Source organism: Choristoneura fumiferana, chromosome 5, assembly GCF_025370935.1.
Source record: "Choristoneura fumiferana chromosome 5, NRCan_CFum_1, whole genome shotgun sequence".
Lineage (NCBI taxonomy): Eukaryota > Metazoa > Arthropoda > Insecta > Lepidoptera > Tortricidae > Choristoneura > Choristoneura fumiferana.
Genome location: NC_133476.1, coordinates 6,710,276 through 6,733,944, shown reverse-complemented (window position 1 = coordinate 6,733,944; position 23,669 = coordinate 6,710,276). Strand labels below are relative to the sequence as shown.

The following is a 23,669-nucleotide window of genomic DNA, read 5'->3' as shown; positions in this document are numbered from 1 at the left end:
AGTTATGAATTACCTATACCTTATCGTAATTATTTCGCATTCATATTCATACGTATCGCCTCCTTTAAGCACTTAATAATGGCCACGAAGGGTGCGTCCTTTAAAAAAAAAAAACATTTTTCTCTGTCGTTTGCGGAGTAAATGTCACGATTTGGGTAACGCGTTACCATCCCTTCCAGTGTGTAAAATTGGTTAGGGCTTATAATGTCCCACTCGCAAAATGTCCCACCACCCAAATTACGTCCCTCTCGCAAATGGTCCCTTATGCAAAATACCCCATTCCCATTACGTCCCTTTCTCAAAACGTCCTATTGTTTTCGCAAAATGGCCCTTCTGAAAAAAGCCCCTTTCACAAAACGTCCCGTCTGCAAAATGTCACATTAGCAAAATGTCCCGCCTGCAAAATTCTTGTTTAAATAAAGAAATTAGGCTCTCTCTCATTGATTAAATGGAAGGAAATTTTGCGGAAGGGACGTTTTGCGAATGGGACATTTTGCGAAAGGGACGTTTTGCGAACGGGACCTTTTGCGAAAGGAACGTTTTGCGAACGGGACGTAATTTATGTGACGGGACATTTTGCAAAGGGGTCGTTTTGAGAATGGGACATTTATAAAAGGGACCCTTTGCGAAAGGGACAAAGGGACATTTTGCGAGTGGGACATTATGAGCCCTAACCGTAAAATTTTATTCCTTGAGCATGACACACCATTTCTATGTACCGTTGTACCCTGAGTTTATCTCTCCGATTTCAACAAGATTTGGGAACGTAGACTAAGTCAATGATTCCGAGCTGTAAAAATTTTATAACAAAAAATTGAACCGACTACAAAACACCATGAAAATATTTTTCTACCAGTCTGAAGTCGGTCGGTGCCTCAGCACGAGCCATAGCAGGAGTGGACCTATAGTCATCTACCTACCTCACCTGCGCACTTTAGGTATATTGGGCTTCAATCACTCCTGCTGGCTCGTGCTGAGGCACCGACCGACTTCAGACTGGTAGAAAATTATTTTCATGGTTTTTTGTAGTCGGTTCAATTTTTTGTTATAAATTTTTATTTCACGCGTTTTAGTGTAAATAATCTAAGGCACAATAGTTTAATATCAACTGCTCGTCATCTTTTACGAAAAATTGCTTTTTCCGATGCAGAGACGTTCATTATTGAGAAGTCCTGGTGTTTAACCACCCGTTTTTACCCGACTGCCCGAAGGAGGGTTATGTTTTTCGAGCGTATGTTTGTATGTAAGTATGTATGTGTGTATGTATGTATGTGTGTATGTATGTATGTATGTATGTATGTATGTGGGTATGTATGTCCATTTCTTTGGTCGTCGCTGCAGCCTGAACGGCTGTACGGATTATAACATATGAGGTATCATTGGATTCGTCATAACTGTCGGAGTGACATAGGGTATATAATATTTCAATATGGCGTCTGCGAAAAAAAATATGGTGAAGGAATAAAAAAATATATTTTGTATTGTAACAATATGGGAATAAAATGAAAGCTAATAATTAGCCCATTCTAGATATATATGGGTTATAATTCTTTTTATCTACTATTTTCACAGAAATATGAATAAGGTATAAAATAAAAAAAAAACATTAAATTTAATAAATCAAAAAACCCGACTGCTTTAAAAACTAAAATGAAGAAAATTAGTCTAGTGGTCTAGAACTCTGTCAAGAAGCTCATTTAAGGTTCAACAGTCGGGACCCATTCAAATCGTAACCAGCTCAAAAAATCTTGGTACCTAATGGGTCCCGACTGTTGAACCTTAAATGGGCTTCTTGACAGAGTTCTAGACCACTAGACTTATTTTCTTCCTTTTAGTTTTTAAGGCAGTCGGGTATTTTGATTTTTTAAATTTAATGTTTTTTTACCATATGCATTACGAGGAGCATAAATTGCTTAGCAACTGTTTCAAAGTATTTAAATTTAAACCCGTGAAATACTTGTTATCGAGTAGTAACTCCGACGGTCAACTGTGGTCTTCATCATCAGTTCCACTTCATCAAATGATGATTTTCAAGAGCAAGTACTAAATATATCGAATTGACTATAGGTGTCCCTACAACATTTGAAGAGTTCCCTCGATTTCCTTAAGATCCAATCATCAGATCATGATTTGGTGCTTATGGGACCTAATTGAAGACATTCCTAGACGAAAGCAAAAAAAAAAATTCAAATCGGTTCATAAATGACGGAGTTCTGAGGTAACAGCAGCTCTTGCTCGCTAATCCTGCCGTGAAGCAGCAGTGCTTCACTGTTGTGTTTCAGCGTGGAGAGTAAGATAGCCGGTGAAATTACTGGCACGTGAGGTATCCCATCTTAGGCCTCTACGTTGGCAACGCGTCTGCAATACCCCTGGTGTTGCAGATGTTTATGGGCGGTGGTGATCTCTTACCATCAGGAGACCCACTTGCTCGTTTGCCATCCAGTCGAATAACATACAATCGAATTGATAACCTCCTCCTTTTTTGAAGTCGGTTAAAAACAGGGTCTCCAGATGTGTCCCCAAAATATTGTATGGATGTGTCGATTTTTTGCTTAATAATTTTCGTTAACGTATATCCATACAATATTTTAGAGACACATCTGGAGACCCTGTTTTATAGCTCGGAATCATGGACAGACATCCCAAATTTTGTTGATATCGGAGATAAACTCAGGGTACAACGGGTACATAGATGGAAATGCCCATAGATGTGAAACTTATTTATTCGCAGTTTGAAATAATTTTTCGAAAATCCCATGGAATCGGATAATGTAGGGCATTTAAGTTTGTATGAGAAAATATCATTAGGTACACTCGAACCAACTGTATCGTGACCCGCTGTGACACCTTTTCGTACAAAAAGTCATAGTGACATCGCATTGCTTGACAAGGGCATTTAATATGACACTGTGAGAAAATTCAACGGCGGGTCAGGACTCAAAGGTTTACTATCAAACTGTTGGCGTTCTGCAGAATAAACCGCAACCCTGTCATCGTAACTGACATTAGCCCAAGCCTTAAGGCCGCCATTGAAGGGAATAATAATAAAGGTTTACTAATGTTTTGGCGAAAAACGTTTGGCAACATGATTCATTTCACAACTTTTCATTTCCCAACTGCTTAATATTTCTGAAACTGTAAATATTTCAGGATTTTTATTAAACTAATTTAACCTAACTTACAGGGTTCTACACGATGGCCCTGAAATAAATCCTGAAATATTTACAGTTTTAGAGTTGCGAAATGAAAAATTGCGAAAAGGCAGTACCTGGGACTCAAAAGGTTCGACTAAAGGTTCCACTGGACTATGGAGTGTAGTCTAAATATCGAAATCTACGCAGACGAAAATAAATTACAATACAAACATGATGAGACGATCATAAAACCCGAAACCATGCTGACGCAGAATAATATAGGGAGAAATTGCCAGCAAAAACCCCAACAAGACAGAATTTATTCTGATATTTTAGTGTGCGTGTGTTCATATTGTAATGAACGATTCCTACTTTTTGCGCTACATATTAAAGTGAGACGGAGGACACAGTCCCGTTCAACCCAGATCATACTGGTGACGTCAACGTCATTTACGCATATAAATAAACAAGCTCTTAATTACTTAAGTATATCAAACCCGAGGCGGCGGGAGTGTGCACGTGTTGATAACAGAGTGGAATTTAATTCTTGACTATTTAAAGTGATTTAAATATGGCCAACAGAACCGTTCTGTTGTGCCTTCTCCTTTCGATTTCGCTATCGTGTTTTATTGAATGTGCGCCCGGAAAGTACGGTTCTGGGAGATCTTCGGGTTCAAGATCAAGTAGACCATCATGGTCCTCATCACGATCATCTGGATCCTCGGGTTCAAGTAAACCAAGCTACCCATCGTCATCGTCAGGGCTATCCGGATTCGGGTCATCGTGGGGATCCTCGCGTTCAAGTAAACCAAGCTACCCATCGTCATCGTCAGGGTTATCCGGATTTGGGTCATCATGGGGATCCTCAGGTTCAAGTAAACCGAGCTACCCATCGTCATCGTCAGGATTATCTGGATTCGGTTCATCATGGGGATCCTCGGGTTCAAGTAAACCAAGCTACCCATCGTCATCGTCAGGGCTATCTGGATTTGGGTCGTCATGGGGATCCTCGGGTTCCAGTAAGCCAAGCTACCCGTCATCGTCATCTGGATTATCGGGGTCTAGGTCGCCGAAACCTAGCTACCCATCATCGCCAACTGGTTTATCTGGATCTGGATCTTCTAGTACTTTCGGTGGACATGGAAGCAACACTTATCGCCCTAGTAATACTTACAATACGAACTCTGGCTATGGGAGTAATAGTTACCATCCTAGTAATTCCTATAATACGAACTCAAGATATGGCAACAATTACGGTACCCCCCACGGAAGTTACGGCCCGCAAATATTTACCAGTAACCATTACTACACCTCACCTCAATACGTATATGTCCACGAATACAGGAATTCTGGCAGCCGCTATGGGGACATACTGACAGGCTTAGCACTGTACAATATGGGCCGCTCTCATAGCCATTATCACGACCATTACTACCAAGATGATTACTACAGGCATAGATACCATTCAGATGGTAGCCTAAATGGGAATAACTCCCCACAAAACGCGGCAAGCTGTACAATGAAGGTCAAGGAAAATGGACGTGTAGAAGTTCTGAAAATACCTTGCGAAATCGTTTCTACTTTTACCGAGGGAAAAGAGACTCCCATTCCTCAAAACCAAACTAATACGACAGTATGTGTAACAAACTCGACTATTGTTAATAACACCATGCCAGTGAATGCTTCTGCAGCTAACACAACTTTATCATCTAACACAACTTTATCATCTAACGTTACCATGGTCAATTCCACATCGTGTACCACGATACTTAATGCAACTGACCCAATGAAGCTTAAAGGAAAACCGTTGGATTCGTCTAATTTGGAGTGCATTGTTGAGATCAGAACTAAAGACAGGTACACGAGCAATCCTGTGGATTGTAACGCTTTGATCCAATATTCGAAGATGCCCGAACCCAAGCACAATGACATAATTCTACCTGACAGGCAAAAACTGAAGTCATATTTGAAGAGTCCACCGTGGTGGATGTCACTGTTCTTCGCAGTGTAGTTTGAAAATAGACATGTTAATACATTTTCCCGTACATATTTACTAATTGCGCTGTAACTTAAATTTACACATAAATGAAGAACAACTTGGTTAATGGCAAAACCCACATTTTTATCTTATCTTTCTCGCGAGTTGAAAGGTTAAATTGAAACTTGTTAATGTAGAGGTAAATTGAATTGCTTTAGTATTTGATTTGTGGTTTATAATATACTCGTTTTAATTAATTGCATCGTTTTATTTCAGTTCCTTATTTGATTACTTCGACGGCTATTGTATTGTATATTTATTATGTAGCTTATTAAATTTGTATTTGTGTTCTTATAAGCAATAGTTCCATCAATCGATAGTTTAATTCGCTGGGTGCGAAGTATTCGGTGGGGGTAATGAAATCTATCATATCGAAGCGCTCATAGTGGCCAAAAGTAGAAATAATGTAGACTCGATCAGATGAGTCGACAGATGTCGGCTCATCTGAATCTGTCATTAACAAAGCAATTTGTTTAGACTTAACTACCTAATTTTAGTAATAGATGTTTGTGTTATGATGCGAGCTTGAATTATTGAACACTGTCCCTGTTTTGTTCTTAATTCCTCTACATCCCGGACATGTCCAGCAAATACCAACAATTGGGATGTCCCAATTTTTGACAACGTATCATCATCATCATCATCAGCCGGAAGACGTCCACTGCTGGACAAAGGCCTCCCCTTAGAACGCCACAATGAACGACAACTCGCCACTTGCATCCACCGGTTTCCCGCTACTCTCACGATGTCGTCAGACAACGTATAATAAATCGAAACCGAAAACTGAATTAAATAATCAAAATTTAAGTAATGACCTTCATTTGACCCCTGCAGTGACCCGTCATAAAGGCAGTTCTAAAGCAGGTCTACACTCTAAAGCAAATTGACAGTTTTAAATGTTGCTGTCCTGCTTATAATAGCAAAGAATGACAAAGACAGAACTTTAATCACATGATGTGAACCCGGCTTTAAACAGTTGTCATTTACTTATCGTAAAATCCGAAATGTATACGAGTATTTCCTATGTATTTTTACAAACTAAACTATTGAATTACTACGTTACAAGTAAATATAACAGAATTTAAATATCAGATTTTAATAAAAATAGCTATTTTCTATCACACCATTAAACAAACATAGCAATAATCGAAGCTAAAGAAGAGAAATAAATAAAACTATTTGTCATGGTTCATTTAGGACCCTAAGCCGTGCTTGTATTATTGTCACATTGTAATGCCACAGATTATGTTATGTACCTACGACCTGAATTTTTCTAGGTGATGGAACGTGGCTGTCTCACTGTGACGTCATCCAGCGTATTTCGTAAAAAAAATATAAAAAATGAAATACTCATCCAAATTCAAAATCAATAAAAATGGTATCTTAAAATATCCTATTCTTCCCAAAAATAAAATAAAAACTAAGTATAGGTTATTTTTTTTTGGTGCATCCCAATTTTCCTTGAAACGGTTTGCGGTTGAAATTTATATTGAGTGATACTCACAAAACCGGTCTTCAAAATGATACTCATTTTGATCTGAAAACTATATTTAATTTATTACTTACTAGCGATATAAGAATAATTATATAATTTTACTATTATTTAAAGAAACCATTAAGATAGCTTTATCTTTTTGTTTTACAGTAAAAGTACAACTAAACATGAAGTAAGCAAACCCTGACATCACCAAAATAAAAACCACTTTTTGAATAAATTTTACCTACCTCATTTAATTTAATGACCAGAAATTAGTTCAAAACCTTTTGTCCACCCAAATCACAGTAATTTTGTATTATAAATTAATATGTGATAAGTTTGATTTTTGTCACAATGTCGCGATGAAATTTCAAAACGTCAGAGCCTCAGAGCCAACAAAGTTGCGGACGCTAGGTGGCGCTGATGTCGTGCACATAAATAATTTTTTTCGCGTAAGCATAATTCATAATGGCATAGGTAAGCTTATCTGAACGATGACATTTATGGAAAGGCGTGTTTTATAATCTGTTTTGCAGAAATAATAATAAATTTTACGAAACGGACTTAATTCTTACCGATTACGGTATAATCATTGATCATTGTTCATAATACTTTCAGATACAATTGTTCGAAATTTTGCATATTATAAAATTACTTTTCCGCATAATTATGTGCGTTTCTGCACATCTAAGGCACGTGCGGAAATAACAAACTTTTGTATAGAGGTGAGACATGTTGACATATGGAACAAGGCACTTTCTGAGTATATTCGTATAATTTCCAAAGTACATGATCTGGAAACAAATACTTAAATGGCTTTAACAAACTAATATCTGTTTATCATAAGTGAATGAATAAAACGTTACAGGATGTATGTAAATTAACTTAAATATATTTTAGTTTATTCCCGACTAGCCTAAGCTGTTGCCCGCGACTCCGTCTGCGTCGAATTGGTTTAAAGATTTAAAGATATTTTAAAGATTTTTATTGAACATAATAACATGGTTACCGTAAGGTCGGGGTACTTTGCCCCATTGGAGGGTTACTTTGGCCTACATAAAAACCATATGAAAACGTAAAATAAAACGTTAATTAAAAACATAAAAATGTGATCGATCGATTAACACCAACCACATGGCAAAGAGCCATATTCTCAAAGCAATGATAAAACCATGACTGAGTTAATCCCATGGGCCGAAGTTACCCTTCAGGGCCAAAGTACCCCGACCTTACTTAAAAACAAAATGTTCGTAAGCAGCTGCATTAGTATAAACTGAGTCGCAGCTGTTTACGCCCACCTCAATATATAAAAGTCATGTTCCACAGTGCTTATTCCTATCCCGCGGGAACCATGCAATTCCGGGATAAAACTATTCTATGTCCTTTCCCGGGATTCAAACTATCTGTAAATATATCGAATCTCACGTGATGAGATAACAAACAAACAGACTTACAAAATTTCGCATGTATAATATTAGTGGGATGAACCTCTTGAGGATGTTCTCATACATAGCAACTATTGCTTTATGCGATTCAAACAAGCTTACACAATGCGCGATTGTCTTTTGGTTTTGATCAGTGTCGTATTTGCGGTAAAAGAATTATTTCACAGCAAGTACAGTCGAGGGTATAAATATCTATGCAGCTATAGCATCAATAAATGAGAAATGTATACATCGACCTTATGGTTTTTGACGTTTTGTTAACGTATATATACAAGTTGTTCATTAAATAACTGAAAACCAGAAAGTATTTTAACTCTTTTAGCGAGGTTGCATACTATTTCGATAATTTAATACTGGCTGTTTTGCTGTCAATGTGTGATTTTCTTCCTAAGGGTACTATGAATGATTGACAAAAGAATAATTTGTCAAAGAAACCGATAGATTAAAAAGAAATATTAGAAGACATGAAAAAGGTTTTATGATTTTAAAAAGAAAATACTACTTATTTCTTCTCAAAAGAAGAATTTTATTTTGACAAATAACTCTTTATAAATAAATAATGAACAAAGTAATCGTGTGAGGCAATATCACTTATACCGAATATTCGTATTCGGTGAAACCTATGTTCGGGCCATCTCTAATTTTCATCTAAATGCGTCAGTACTCTATTGCACCTGTACAACGACTGCCAAACGTCACATAAGTAGCGTGTGACAACGCTCTACGAAGCCGAAATTAGCCAAGTCTCTTCCAAAGACCGATGTGCAATCTTAATGGCCGGGTACTGTACCCGTTTTGTTAATATAATCTATCAGGTTGACTCACGACCACAGAATTAGTATTTCGAGTCATTTCTCCCCACAATTATTGATGTCGCCTTGTTTTCGCCTTTCCCGCTGTCAATGAACACACGTTTTTTCGTGTTTTAGTTTTTCGTACTTATAGCACAGAGCACAGGTAAAATAAGACTAACAAATCGGCCAAGAGCGTGTTGGACACGCCCAAAATAGGGTTCCGTAGCCATTACGAAAGAAATAAGTACTTAGTATTTTTCTAAGAATTTCGTATTTTTACGGAATCTTCCAAGTTTAGGTACATTTTATACCTTAGGCTGCTATTAATAATTCTCAAGAAAACTTAGCCGTTATAGTTTTCCTTGAAAGTTTGATAAACTTACTACCATTCTGATTTTTTTCAAAGTTTTCCACCCAGTGGTTTAGATTTTACAGGGGGGGGGGACGCTCGATTTTAATGAAAATTTGCACTTTCAAGTTGAATATTTTGCAAACAAATCACTGAATCGAATCGAAAATCGTTTTAGCAACCTCCTAATGATTTTGAAAGACCTATCCAACGATACCACACACTTTAAGTTTGGATGAGAAAAAAAAATCACCCCCACTTTACGTCTATGGGAGGTACACTAAAAAAAATATTTTTGAATTTTTTATTGTACCATTTTGTCGGCATAGTTTTCATACATATTCGTGCAAAATTACAGCTTTCTAGCATTGATAGTCCCTGACACGGACAGACAGACATACATGGCGAAACTATAAGGGTTCCTTTTTTGCCATTTTGGCTCCGGAACCCTAATAAGACAGTTTGGCGGCAAAACATGTTCATTAATAATAATTTGATTATAACTTTTATCTTGGCACTAGAAATGAGGATCTGCAGAGTCCTACCAAAATTTAGGCGTCCTACCCTCTCCCAGGGGTATGGGTATGCAAATTTTACAAATTAAAGCGAGTGAGGTATCATTTTTTATGTATTTTTTTGCGCTGAATCGAATATACCCATACTCATAGGATTAATATTTTTCAAGATATGTTGGGTTTTTGTTGAAAAAAAAATAATGAAAAAATCGGTCAAGTGCGAGTCGGACTCGTACTTGAAGGGCTCCGTATCTCACAAAAATCCGTATCTCACAGGTGGTAGGACCTTGTGCAAGGTCCGCCCGGATTGCTACCACCATCTTGCTCGCTAATCCTGCCGTGAAGCAACAGTGTTTGCACTGTTGCGTTTCGGCGTGGTACTCTCCACACAGCCGGTGAAATTACTGGCACTTGAGGTATCCTCTAGGTTGGCAACGCATCTGCAATCCCCTTGGTGTTGCAGGTGTCTACGGGCGGTGGAGATCTCATACCATCAGGAGACCCACTTGCTCGTTTGCCATCCAGTCTTATAAAAAAATATATTTAAAAAACAGTTCACTAATAAGTTTTGTTAAAAATTCTTATACAAGCTTCTTTTAGCTGACTGTATTAAATTTGAGTCGAAAGTATTCACCCGAACAAACAGGTCTATACCCGGCCTCCCTGCCCATACCCCCTGGAAGTGAGGTGTCATTTTCTATGTATTTTTGTGCGCTGAATCGAATGAGGCCATACCCATATTTTGCAAGATATGAAGGGTGTTTGTTGGAAACATAGAAAACAAAATATTTTTATTTTAACTCGACCAATTTTGGGTTAAAGCAAAAATAAAAAAAACTGTGTTAAAAATAAAGTTGTGTTAAATACTTGTGATGTATACATATCATTTAATAATATTGTAAATCTGTTTAAAAAAATATATACCTCGTTGAGTTTCTTGCCGGATTCTTCTCAGCAGAGGTTTTTCCGAACCGGTGGTAGATTTTTTTTGACATTCATAAGTGCTTGTTGTAGCCTAAATTGAATAAAGATATTTTGACTTTGACTTTGAATATAGGCTTCTCAGGATCACTGACAGCAATCAGTATTACCATCACATCCACATCTTGAGAAACTATTGTTGGTACTTAAGTAATTTTTAGACTGTTCTATGTTTTCAACAAAAACCCTTTATATCTCGCAAAATATTAATCCTATGAGTATGGATATAGTCTCATTCGATTCAGTGCAAAAAATTACATCGAAAATGACACCTCACTTATCTAGTTTGTAAAATTTGCATTTGTTAAACGTTGGCCCCTGCCCGTACCCCCTGGGAGAGGGTAGGACGTCTAAATTTTGGTAGGACTGGCAGATCCTCATTTCTAGTGCCAAGTTAAAAGTTATAAACAAAGTTTCATTGATGTACTTATTTTGCTGCCAAAATATGCCATTTTACCTGTGCTATTACCCATCCTTTCTTTTAGCACTGAGCTGGGAAAATAAACAAATGGCTTTTTATTACTTCTGTGAACCCTACATTGCTTCTTCAGTTCGTTTTGTTGATATTTTTGTATTACGAGTAGGTACGCTGCATGGTGTATACATGGTGTATACCTCCGTGTGGTCTAGTATGTCGTGCCCGGTTTTAGAATACTTACGCTTAATTACTACCTATTTCATAACTTAAATATCAAATGTGAATGTAAGTCTATTATTCAGATTTCTAGAAGCTACACAACGTTGTTTGTCTCAATTTGACCTTTTTTGACAACTCGTATGGACCTGAGATAACATTATCTGTAACTTATGAATTTACAAGAAGTAAGACCGTCACTAAATACGTAAAAAACAGCCACTTAAATGAAATATACTTATTGTAGATCCAAACAGTTAAATATGGGTGTCCTTTAAAACAGGAACAATCAATCCTAGCCTAATCAAGCCTAGTGTATTATGTCTTTATTTTATGTGTTTAGTTTTAATTGGTCCCACTGAAAAACAGCGTTGTGGCTTGCCGCAACATTATGCTGAATGGGCCCCAATTTATACTATTCGATGTTGTTTTTTAAATTATTATTTCTCCCTAACGTGTTTTTTCTGTGTATCGAATATGTGTAAATAAATCTCTCTCTCTCTCTCTCTACTAAAATTATACCCAGATGCGAATGTTTGTGTGTGCATACATTTGTCTAAAATACATAGATGGATTTGAATGAAATTTGGTATGCAGATAGCTGCATGTCTGGAAAAACGGGGTCATAATGTAATGTTTGTCATAATTATTGTTATAATAATAATAATAATCCCAGCCTACATACGTCCCACTGCTGGGCACAGGCCTCCTCTCAGAATGAGAGGGCTTGGGCCGTAGTTCCCACGCGGGCCTAGTGCGGATTGGGAACTTCACACACACCATTGAATTGCTTCGCAGGTTTGTGAAGGTTTCCTCACGATGTTTTCCTCCACATGATAGGGACAAAATTCCAAAATTTCTGCCACTAGGCTTAGAGACTTGACTGGTGTATTTTATGCAAGTTTAATGAAGACCACAATATAATTTTTAACTAAATAATATTTTACTTTGTAGGTCAATTAACGTGGCTAAATATTTGATTAATTCAAGCGTTAGGTACTTTGCGGATAACCATAACAATGAATTGCGGACTTTTTTTACCTGCCTTCCATCCTTTTACTATTTCGCGGTTGAGGGGTAGCGAGGTAAAAGTTTGTGTTAAAAAATTATAACTGCTATCACGCTAAACTGGCAGAACGGATTTTGATAAAGTTTGAAATATATAAAGCTAAACATTGGGAGTGGCACAGAGGATACTTTCAACCCGGATGCTCTCACGGAATCGAAATGTACGCATGGAAAACCCCCGATATCTCAACTGATAAATCATGTCCTTTATACAGCGTAAATGAAAACCGCGTAATTTTTAGGAATTCCCATGGGAACTCAGTACCTAAGTTCCCAGATTTCAATTTAACGGCTAGATCTTATGGTTCAAATGCTTATGGCTTGTGAGTGACACGTATACAATGGAATAATTGAAGACGTTGAATTGAATCACGCCCACTAATCATAGCTCTGAAGATAAGACTAAATCTAAGCCACCTTCACATACACAAACTTACTTAACGACTACCTACTGTTTCGAAGAAGTTATATATGATTCATACAAGTATTTTGGGATTAATTTTAATTAAATTTTTAAGTTACTTCATAGTTTTGTAAGTAGTTAATTACTAAGGTTTTGTATTGCATTTATCTGACATTTTTGTTATTTATTTGACATTGTAATTTTATTTTATTAAATAAATATATTATATAATTTTAATAGTTGTTTTTTATTTAATTACTTGACATACTGAGCATTTTTTAAAATACTATCATTAATCTAATTTATATTTTACCTTTAACGACTTTAATAAAAATAGGTACTTGTAATTTGTCATTTATGTATTTTATGATGTAATATTTTATTAAACTAAACTAAGACCCATAAGTTTTATGTACTAGCATGTACTAGGCAACTCGTTTACCAATATATATATATATATACCATTAAGAAATAAAATTTCTACTATTTTTTTAGCTGCTCGTGGTTTAATGCCCTCGCCTCGTTTTAGCATGAACGTGTAGAAAAAAAACCTTATAAAAGGGTGAACGTGGGGCAGATTAAAATGCGTCGCATGGGGACTGAAGTTCTTAAACATTCAACGCTATTTTGTACTATTAATTATTATTTACGTCAGATATGAGTCTAATAATAGGGTAAAGCTACTTGATAGTCGATACATCTAGCGAAAGAGCAAGAAAAAAAGAGAAAACAATAACAAAATACGTTGCAGCGTTACAATATGACAAGTCGCTTGACGCTAAGGAATCCCCACCTTGTTATTTCTATGGAAGATAATAATAATGGCCGCCGCTAGACAGGTAAACATTATATCGAGTGTTGCCACTAGTTGAATATGGCTCTCAATAGATGACAAAACTTATTAAGTGATCGTCATTAAAGAATAATTTAAAAAAACCACTGAAAAGCAATATTAGGTAGGTACCTATGTCATTATCAAGCTTTACTCAATTTACTTTATAAATGGGAATAAAAGATGCTACTCACGACCATGACAGTCTAATAGTACCTTGCATCTTATATTAAAATGCAGAGAAAAATGGTATCTAAGATATTATAACATAATTCGGGTAGCGTTACTATTGAGTTTGATTCGTTATTAGTCATCTTTATTACTTTATTTTACCAGATCTCGGGTATTTGTAATTGTCGAGTGGCAACACGCGATTTGGAATATTACTCGCGGGGGAGTAGAATGACCGCACCGCGCCGAGCGAGCGTGCGGTGCGACTCACTACTCAGTCAGTTACTAACTTCAGTGCAGTGCGCTAGAGTGAATGCACGCGTATTTTTATGTCGTTGCGAAATAATTAGAGAGCGCCATGTTTCGCTGTACGTTAGCGCTCCTTTGTGCAGTGTTAGTGTTATCTAATGTAGAGTTAATACACGGTAGAAAGTTCGGTGGAGGAGGCGGAAGGAGAACTGGTGGAGGCAGCCACGGTTATCCGTCGTCTGGTGGCCTTTCGGGTGGAGGAAGCCATGGTTATCCATCCTCTGGTGGTTTGTCCGGGGGTGGCAGCCATGGGTATCCAGCTTCCAGTGGGGTGTCAGGAGGAAGTCGCGGTGGCTATCCCGCAGGAGGGAGTGGCAGTCACACATATCCTGGCGCTGGCGGAGGCAGCCACGGGTATCCCTCTGGAGGGAACTCCGGAAGTCACGGATATCCCGCATCACCTAGCTTATCCGGCTCCGGATCAAACAGCCGCACATACCCGAACAATAAAGCAAACTACCCAAGTGGAGGAACAACAAATGTTCACCACCACTACCACTACAGTCCACCTCAACAAATAAGCTACGCGTCTCCACGCGGAGGACCACCGATGAATTACCCAGTATACCGTGGAACACCTCCCACTTACGTGTATCAATACAAAGACTCCGGCAGTAAATATGGCACCCTGCTAGCAGGTCTTGCGCTAATGAATCTCGGAGTTCTCGGTGCTGGAATCTACGCTCATAGTCAAAGCCATTCCAATAACAATAACTACAAACCTCAACCAGGCGAAATATGCAAATTCGGTTTAAAGAAAGACAACGGGGACTACGAAGAAACAAGAATCGACTGTCAATTAATATCAAGTTTCATTTTAGCCGAGCAAGCCAAACCACAAAATCAACCGACAAACACAACTGTAGTGACAACGACCGTGACGAACACGACTATTGTCAACACAACGAACCAGGTAGCTGACACGCCGCAAACGCCAGGGAATGTAACTGTTAATGTTACTTATAATATGCTACCGGGCGGTACATTAGTACCTGTAAATATGTCCTCTGATGGTACAATTAATGTGACCACCGAAGCGCCTCAAGTGCCAGCTGGCGGTGGGTCGTCCTCATCGTCGGTGGTTGTTACGACGACGACGAATACGACCGTGGTGAATGCACTGGACGTCAAGGGTAAACCGATAGATGTAACCCCGGGAATGGAGTGCTACGTGATAAGGAAAACTCCATCTTCCAACATGAGGAAGGGAGTACCTTGCGGCCTTCTTCAGACGTACGCAGAAAAATCTATAAAAGCGAATTCCGCGGCTCGGAACGTTCCAGCATTTACTCTCTTAGCCGTTGTGTGTGCCGTTTTTGTTATGAATTAGTTACCTATTATGATTGATATTATGTTATTTGGTATAAATAATTTTATATTTAATGATATGGCTTCATGCCAACGAGCCAAAAATGGTGTGTTTTTTACTTGAAAACTTTTAGGTACTTAATGTTTGTAACGACACGTCGTATACTGTCCGCATAAAATGTTAAAAGTATGTATGTAAAAGGAAAAAGAGTTTTTGAACATATTTTTACACAAATTCACTCTGGAGAACTTTATACTATGACTGCTAGAAAATGTTATTAAACAAATTAAATCTTGGTTTTAAGTAGTTAGATTTTCAGAACGGTTGAATGTACATTTAATATTTGTCAGGTATAGCGGTGTAGACAGTGTTTTTAACGCACAATCGGCAATGGAGCTGTGTTAATATTTTTTTTAGCACCTCGCCCGTTTCGACATATTTGAAACTGGTAATGAACTTAAACTAGACGTACTTAGTTATACTAAAAGGATCCAACCCTCAACAATTATTTTATTAGTTTTGGATCTTGAATTTACAGAATAACATGACCAGTGCTTTGGATCCTTTTTGCTAAACTACGTCCAACTAGAAATGAGTAAAATCCACTGCATTTCAATTTTTATTTGGTTGAATAACTTAGTAGGTATTTAATATTTTAAGTTCTGTTCAATATTCCTTTAATTTGCTTTTAAAGCTTGTTTTATGTAATTTGCGATCAGACGAACACCTAATTAAGTACCTAAATAGAATAATGCGACTGTTTTTAATTAACGAATGTACCCTGCAATGTTTACCACGACTACACCACTGTATGCTTACAGGTTTAATACATGTTTGTCACGTTAGCACAAAGCTCAAATTGTTAGGTTTATGTGAATTTTCGTACGCTTGGATGTGTGATCTCATTGAAGTTTCCGTTCTGAAATTATTGTGATAGCTGTGGGACCCAAAATTTTTGTTCAATAAAAGTGCCTTTACCGTTACTCTTTGCTTTGTTATTTTTGGCATTATTCTGTGAACAATAGCGATTTGCAATTGCATGTGCGTAGTCAAACTCATTGTTCACTTACTTCCTACATAAGTGCTTATCAATGAATGCATTTGATATTACGTATTTAAAAACACTTTGCTTTAAAGTGTGACGTGTTATTAATTGACATAGAATTGGTAACAGCCGCGTCTGGGGACTTTGTTGATAAAGTAAATATTCTACGAGAGATAGAAAGATTAGATGCACTTTCAAAAGTGTGTGATCACGCTCTCTAGTCCACTGAATTCGACAAATGAATTATTTTTATTTACGTAACGTACAATATATGTATTTGGGCCAATCAACTATTTTACCGACGCTTTGGGCGTCTCCTGCGTTACCAAAATTGTCTCTGCCGTTACCAAAAAATCGTACTTCCAACAAGATATTTCACGGTTTTATAGGTTTAACTTAGGTAGGATGGCATGTATTCATTGTACACCATCTATTATATTACAAAAAAAACATGTTTGCTTACAAAAATCTGAAATTGTTTAAAAATGTCGCGGACAGATTAATATCGGTAAAAAAGTTGATTGGCCCATTTACTAATTGTGAAACAGTAAAAGAATACAAAAGAAAAGTCCTAGAGTGGCGACCACGAACCGGAAGACGAAGCGTGGACAGGTGGACTGACGAGACAACATTGTGAGAGTTGCGGGAAACCGGTGGATGCAAGTGGCGAGTTGTCTTTCATTGTGGCGTTCTAAGGGGGAGGTCTTTGTTCAGCAGTGGAAGTGTTCCGGCTGATGATGATGATGATAATGATGATGATGAAAAGAATATATATATATATTTTAAGACTCGATTAAAATTAAAATAATTTTGTACTGATCTCGGCCTAATTTGATTTTTCTACAGAGAGAGATTTAATTTACTAAAGGATTAGTTTTAAAACGTTAACGTACCTACTCTTTCAATTTATTTTACTATCAATAAGCCTGTTGATTAGGCACTTCATAGACGGCTACTATTTTTTTTTATAAAAACGCGTCGCAGAAACAGTGTGTTAATTATTTAGTTAAACAAAGCCGGCAGTTAAGACGAAAGAAAAAAACAGGTAAAGTCGAGCTACTACGTGTGTACGTAGTGGTTAGATTATTAATCCATTGTAAGATTTATTTTCTCCTAATTATGACACTCAATCTTCTTTATCATCACTACAAATAATTTACGCCGTCGCTATCGAGTACGGTCACTGTAAACTCATGGTAGTGGTACAGCTGTGTTCTTAGAACAAACGTATCGTCACATGTGACTCACCACAAAGTCCCTAGCAGGACGATCACATGACTCGACCGGGATTTTCAGTGAATAAAATTGCAAACAACTGTTTGTTACCTACGTACGTTATGAATACCTTATGGGAACATTGAATTGCATTGCAACTTTATAGTTACAACGCAATCCCATGTGATAACTTTACTCTTTCTCCATCTAGACGGCCATTGTTTTGCTATAAACGGCGAAATATGAAAGTTTTTCAACGGTGTCATTGCACCATTATCATTGATACATTCACCAGTCTCTAAAGTTGAATTACTATGCACTTTTTTACCAACTTTTTTCCATCATTATTTTTTTTTGGTGCAAAAACTAAAACTAGCAGAAATATAACTTAGCTACAATTTAACCTAATTTTTCGATAACATCATTAGATCTGATAAGCTGATTTCTGCAACAGCCGTTCTTGATCAAATCATATCTTAAACAAATATGTTTTTTTTTTAAAGGTTTTCGGACGCGAACACTCGAACTTATCTGGTCCTACCCGAACCCGAGGATAAAACGTGTTTTGAGTTTTAATCCGAGCGAAGCACGGTCGCGGTCGCCCAGATATTGTTATTAATTTTCAAATGAAATAATATAAGCTTGTTGATATTTTTTTACCGGTTTACCCGGTTGAGTATTTGCTACTACCGCATATAATCAAGGTCAAAGCTCCTCGTGGTTTACGATCTAAATCATTGACCTTAGGAATAAAATGGTTTTATAATGGCAACCCATTGGCCGCGCGACACGAACGTTATGAATCAGATTTAAGTATGTTTATTGTTTACTTATGATAGATAATATAAATCGCGGATCGGCAGGCGCAGCGTAGAACGTCCACCAACAAGATAGATGGTTGACCTGGTTAAAGCCGCGGGTTCAAGGTGGATAGGTACTCCCTATGTCCAACAGGGGACGAGGGGATTATAATGATGACGATAATATAATTATGATAGTTCATAATTTACATTGTAACCTGATTCGAAAACCGTTTCGAAATATAGGGCTTCGAAACCTTTGGAAGGGAGGGTCATAAAAAGGAGGTAACAATTTTTGGACAGTGGAAAAAAACGTGTGCGGGAAAACCCTCTTCTATGCCACATTCACAAAAGGGGAGTATACTAACTAAGTAATATTTCACTGACAATGACAATTGATACGTTATGTAGGACATTAAGATAACAGATACTCGTATAACAAATATCTGTTTTTATTTAATGTGCATGTGGGAAGTTGTTTTGATTCAGCCGCTGTGAGTAATTACGAAAAGTCATAAGTATCTCATTTAATTGAAATATAATTAATGATGCGAATAACAAAACAAGCTAATTTTTTGTAACACTATGTTTTCAAAAATATACATATAAATTTAAAAAATTGGGAATGAAAAGCATTAACTATTATTAATCCATTTTTTATGGCAATACTTACACCCTCACAAAATCATGAAACCGCAAGGAGCAAAGTAGTTAACCACGTCGTTCTAAAAATACACCCAAAGAAGAAATTACATTGACTTTCTTTCGTACAGTTACCTGCATTAATATGTGACATAGAGGAGCGTGCAAAAATATCTGACACGTCCTACCGGCCCTAGAAATAGAGTCGTATTAGATATTTATGCATGCTTTGGTATGTCAGATATTGGTGCTGGTGACTAAGTTTCGTTTCGTACGATGTACTGCATGTCGTTAGCGGCATGTAGCATTTAGCGGCATATATTAATGCCGTTTGTTAATTACTGAACTTAACTTAAATTGATCTCAGCCTACCTGATGGTATAATGAATTCTTATTTCTGGCACGGAAATAGTTTCTATACTTGAAGAGGCCTAAAATGAAATGTGTCCTGAAATACAAACGACTGGAACGAAGCATAAAATATTCTTTAGCAGTCCGGAACTCTCGGTCAGTGAATGGTTGAGACTTAAGTAAGGCCGAATGTTTCAAAACACCTCCTCGCGACTATAAAACAATGTTGAGATTGTTGAATCAGTTATCCGTTACGGGTGGTTACGGTTCAATCGTCCCGGTGTTTATAAATGGTTGACTTAATTGAGAACGATCAATTTTGTAAAATAGAGTTTTATTGTATGCTTACATACTGATAATAGTTTCTTAGTCATACATTTCATCTACGACATCTAAGTATCAGTGTGCTACGTTTGACCATTTATATAAAAGAAATACAGTGTCGTCTGTTTTGTCGTTAATGAATATTTGCTATTTTCAACTTTTTTCCAATAAACTGTAAATTTTGCACCATTATTTCTTTGAAACATGAAGAATGTCTTTGGAACCAAAACGTTTATTCTGTAACTGTTCCGCAAAGGGCTCTTTTGAACCCAAATTGAAACAATGTATGACATACAATTTACTTACCTTACCTACTCTAAGGGCCTGTTTCACCACTTGTCGACTAACTTTAAGTGTCAGATAAAAGTAATGCCGTCTTTGTTTATTTGGACAAAACAAACAGAAACGGCATCACTGATATCCGCCAATTAAAATTAGTCGACAAGTGGTGAAACAGGCCCTAAATATAGTCGATTAAACTACTGTAGCCACCTGTAGCGCTAACGTCCAACGCGTTGTTTTCCTGTTCGTTAATTTAATCATTGTTCGATATGAGGATAAGAAAAGGAAATCTATTTTGAAATATACTCACAATCAACAGGTAAATAGATGCCGTAGTACTTGTAAATTATATATTCTGTGGCCGTAGTCACATTTTGTTTGCTGGTTCTAGCGGAACATTAATCAGTTTTGGAAATTACTGGTTCAGAAAATCCTTTCTAAAATATATGTACAGTGAGAAAATAGTTGCGACTGTAGTAATGTAGGTAACACTAAAATACATAACTACTTATATAATTATTTGTACAGTCGGGGGTAAAAATATCAATACGGCCATTGCGTCAAATATATGTATGTATACATCGACCTTATGAAAGTTAAAGACATATTTTTGATGTCTTGGTAACGTATTCATGCCCTTGACTGTACATACCTAGTATCAAGTATGTAGTCACTTCTTGGATTGAGAAGGATTAAATCTTCATGGGCTTGCATGACTGGATTGAGACTGGACTGGTTTATAAACATGCGACCTTCACATAAATTAAAATAATACGCACGGTTCAGTATGTTTCACTATCACTATATTTCCTTCCTACACTTACACGTATAATGTTAGTGGTCAATTACATTGCGCGCTCTGTAATAGGACCTTTAAGACTAAGTTTGGCTTTGCCAGCTATATTAGGGCACATAATAAACAAGCCTAAAGGTTCGCCTTTGTCGGACACGACATGGAGGACATCATCATCAGCATCACTATAATTTCATTTTTACGTTTATTAATAGTAGGTACATTACTGCAGAGGCCTTGAAGTAAGGGATTGATGGACGAGTTTGGGGTAGACTAATTATAGACTAGAGTAGAGGATTAAGCAAGTCCAGCAATCCCTGTTCTGGCCGAGGTTTGTATAGTGCTTTTCTCAAACAATGTGAGGAAATATTCCATCAATATCGCAAATGCTTACAGCCAAGTGGAGGTTGGCTGTTTGATTTTTTTTTGACAATTTAATGTTAGTAAGCAAATTTAAAAAGTTAGAGCAGCGGACAATAATGGACTTTCATACATTTCTTATGGCCTAGGCCAAGAAGTAATGTAGGGAGCCATAAATGAGAAACTTCCTGTCTCCATTTCGTGGCATTAAAGCATACATTGCCGAGCATGTGTGAGAAAAACTATTTACTTGGGTTTTAGTATGAGCAAATTCTTATTTAAATTAAATTGTTAAATATAGTATAGTAAATTAAATTGTCGAGTTTTGCATTTATGCCGTTATTACAATTGGCGACGTCCCAAATTCTCAATGCGGTCTATTAAATTGTTTTTCATCGTTTTCAATTGGCGACAACCTAAATTACGTCTGCTGCGTGATATGACACAAGGTCCCGTGAGTAATAAATTGTGTCTTCGATAGAGATTAAAAACTTGATGAATGTCCCTCTCATACTCGGAGTACAGTACTCTACGCATATAGTTAAAAATATATATATAGAACCTTGTTATTTTTTTCTATCGAGTCTATACGTACACTTCCGCTAAGTACCTAAAAGAGAAGCCTTTCATTGAACAACTGCTGACATGTTTTAAAACTGCCTCTCACTCGACACTGGCAAAAATCGAATAGACAGAGCCATTATATAAAATATGTACCTAACCAATTCAGCCTGTCTTTCGTGTTATTCCTAGCACGCATATAAATATATAGCAATGTCTACAAAGCTTTCAACACGCAAACTACATGTAAACTACCCCTGTTCGTGCATGGTCATCGCCGTGGAAAGTTGTCGACGATTTGAGTCATTAGGTCATTACGTTTGCACGTCGCCCACCACAAAGCTAAATTAAGGTTATTCCCCCGCTATTATTCCACATTTATACATGAAAATTTCCTTCTAAACATGCTCGCAATTTTACGAGCTAAATTTAGCCCGATGTGGCATTTAGCAAACCCGCACAATCACCACCTTTCCCCAAGTTTAAACACTTGATGCGCCGTTGTAGCCAAGTGGTTGGACCTATGGCCTCAAATAGACGGCCCTGGATTTCATTAAGCACAGGCAACTGTTTTTTTGTTTGCCTGCTATTTGACAAAAAAAACGTGCGAAATTACGTTTGTAAATGTGGCTCTTGGTGGAGGAAAATATCGTCAGGCCATCAGTATCCACAAAGCACCGCCGAAAGCCCCGCTACTGTCTACACAAGGTGTGTGTATTTTTCTTCGAAGTGTTTTTATTCAGCGGAACTTTTCAATATTTCCTTGTACGATGAAAATTTGAGACAAATGAACAGCGGCGTCTTTAGCCCATGTAGCGCCCGTGTGCAATTATTACTTTAGCGCCATCTAGGAAGCGCGCGGTCAAAATGGAATAGGGACAAAGTGCCGCGGCCGGCGCCTCTAACACCGCTGCGCCCGTGTGCAACGCACACCCTGCACTATAGGTAAAGACGCCTCTGCAAATGAAGATGTGATGTCTGGCGATATCGGCTGTGGAAGAGTATTAAGCAGCGTTTCCACCAATGATGTGGGAGAATGTGGTGCGAGGAATATGTTTTCATGAATCACTGGAAAAGCTTCATTTACTGATCCTCACACAGCACATCTCTGGTGGAAAGAAATGTGCGGAGCGAGGATAGGTAAATGAAGCGTTTCTATTGGTTAACGAAAAACACATTCCTCGCGCTAGTTAGCAAGTTAAGCGCGTTAATTTTAACGAAGATTATATTGAAAAATTAAATGTTAATTTACGTTATCGTGACTGTTTCCTTGTGAGGCTAGTTAATTTATCATCCCGTTCTCGTACTATACCGAAATATATCGCTTTCCTGGCAACGATATATGGAGCACGTTAAGTATTGGTTAGGGCACAAGATGACTCTTCAAATAGATGTACTTTTCAGTGCTGTTAGTCTAAGCTGCAATGGGGGTTATGTTTGCAAGCAGACGAGATTCTGTGTCCTGATATGTGTTATCGTGTTCCCAGACCACAATATGACTGACGATGCCAGTCGCTTTTATGGTCAGGAGCAATTCCTTCACACTCCTGTCATTATTGGTAGTATAGGGGAGACCGAGGAGAGTTGTGACATCGTCGATTTTTGGGAACTTATTTACTGCTAGCAAGCTCGCAACTGTCAAATAATAAGTTCTAAAAAATCGACGTTGTCATTACTCTCCTCGGACTCCCCAACTTCAAAAGGGTATTGATTTAGTCATAGAACAAAACAAATGTTTGAGTATGACTACTATTTGTAGGGCCAAAGACACTAGGTCCTTGCTTAATGTGTCCTTGGTCCATTCCATTAATATCCCAGTAATCCTATTAATATTAAA

The 23,669-nt window shown here is 37.4% G+C and overlaps 3 protein-coding genes across 3 annotated transcripts in view; all 3 read left to right on the top strand.

The window, feature by feature from the left end:
• The window catches only part of LOC141428004 (adenosine receptor A2b-like), a 123,577-nt gene that overhangs the window by 95,424 nt on the left and 4,484 nt on the right, over positions 1-23,669 (top strand). The window lies entirely within an intron of this gene.
• LOC141427784 (uncharacterized) lies at positions 3,613-5,369 on the top strand. Its single transcript, XM_074087376.1, has one exon. The coding sequence runs from the start codon at positions 3,706-3,708 to the stop codon at positions 5,143-5,145; it is 1,440 nt and encodes a 479-aa protein (XP_073943477.1). The 5' UTR covers positions 3,613-3,705; the 3' UTR covers positions 5,146-5,369.
• On the top strand, positions 14,064-16,442 carry LOC141427997 (uncharacterized). Its single transcript, XM_074087642.1, has one exon. The coding sequence runs from the start codon at positions 14,200-14,202 to the stop codon at positions 15,478-15,480; it is 1,281 nt and encodes a 426-aa protein (XP_073943743.1). The 5' UTR covers positions 14,064-14,199; the 3' UTR covers positions 15,481-16,442.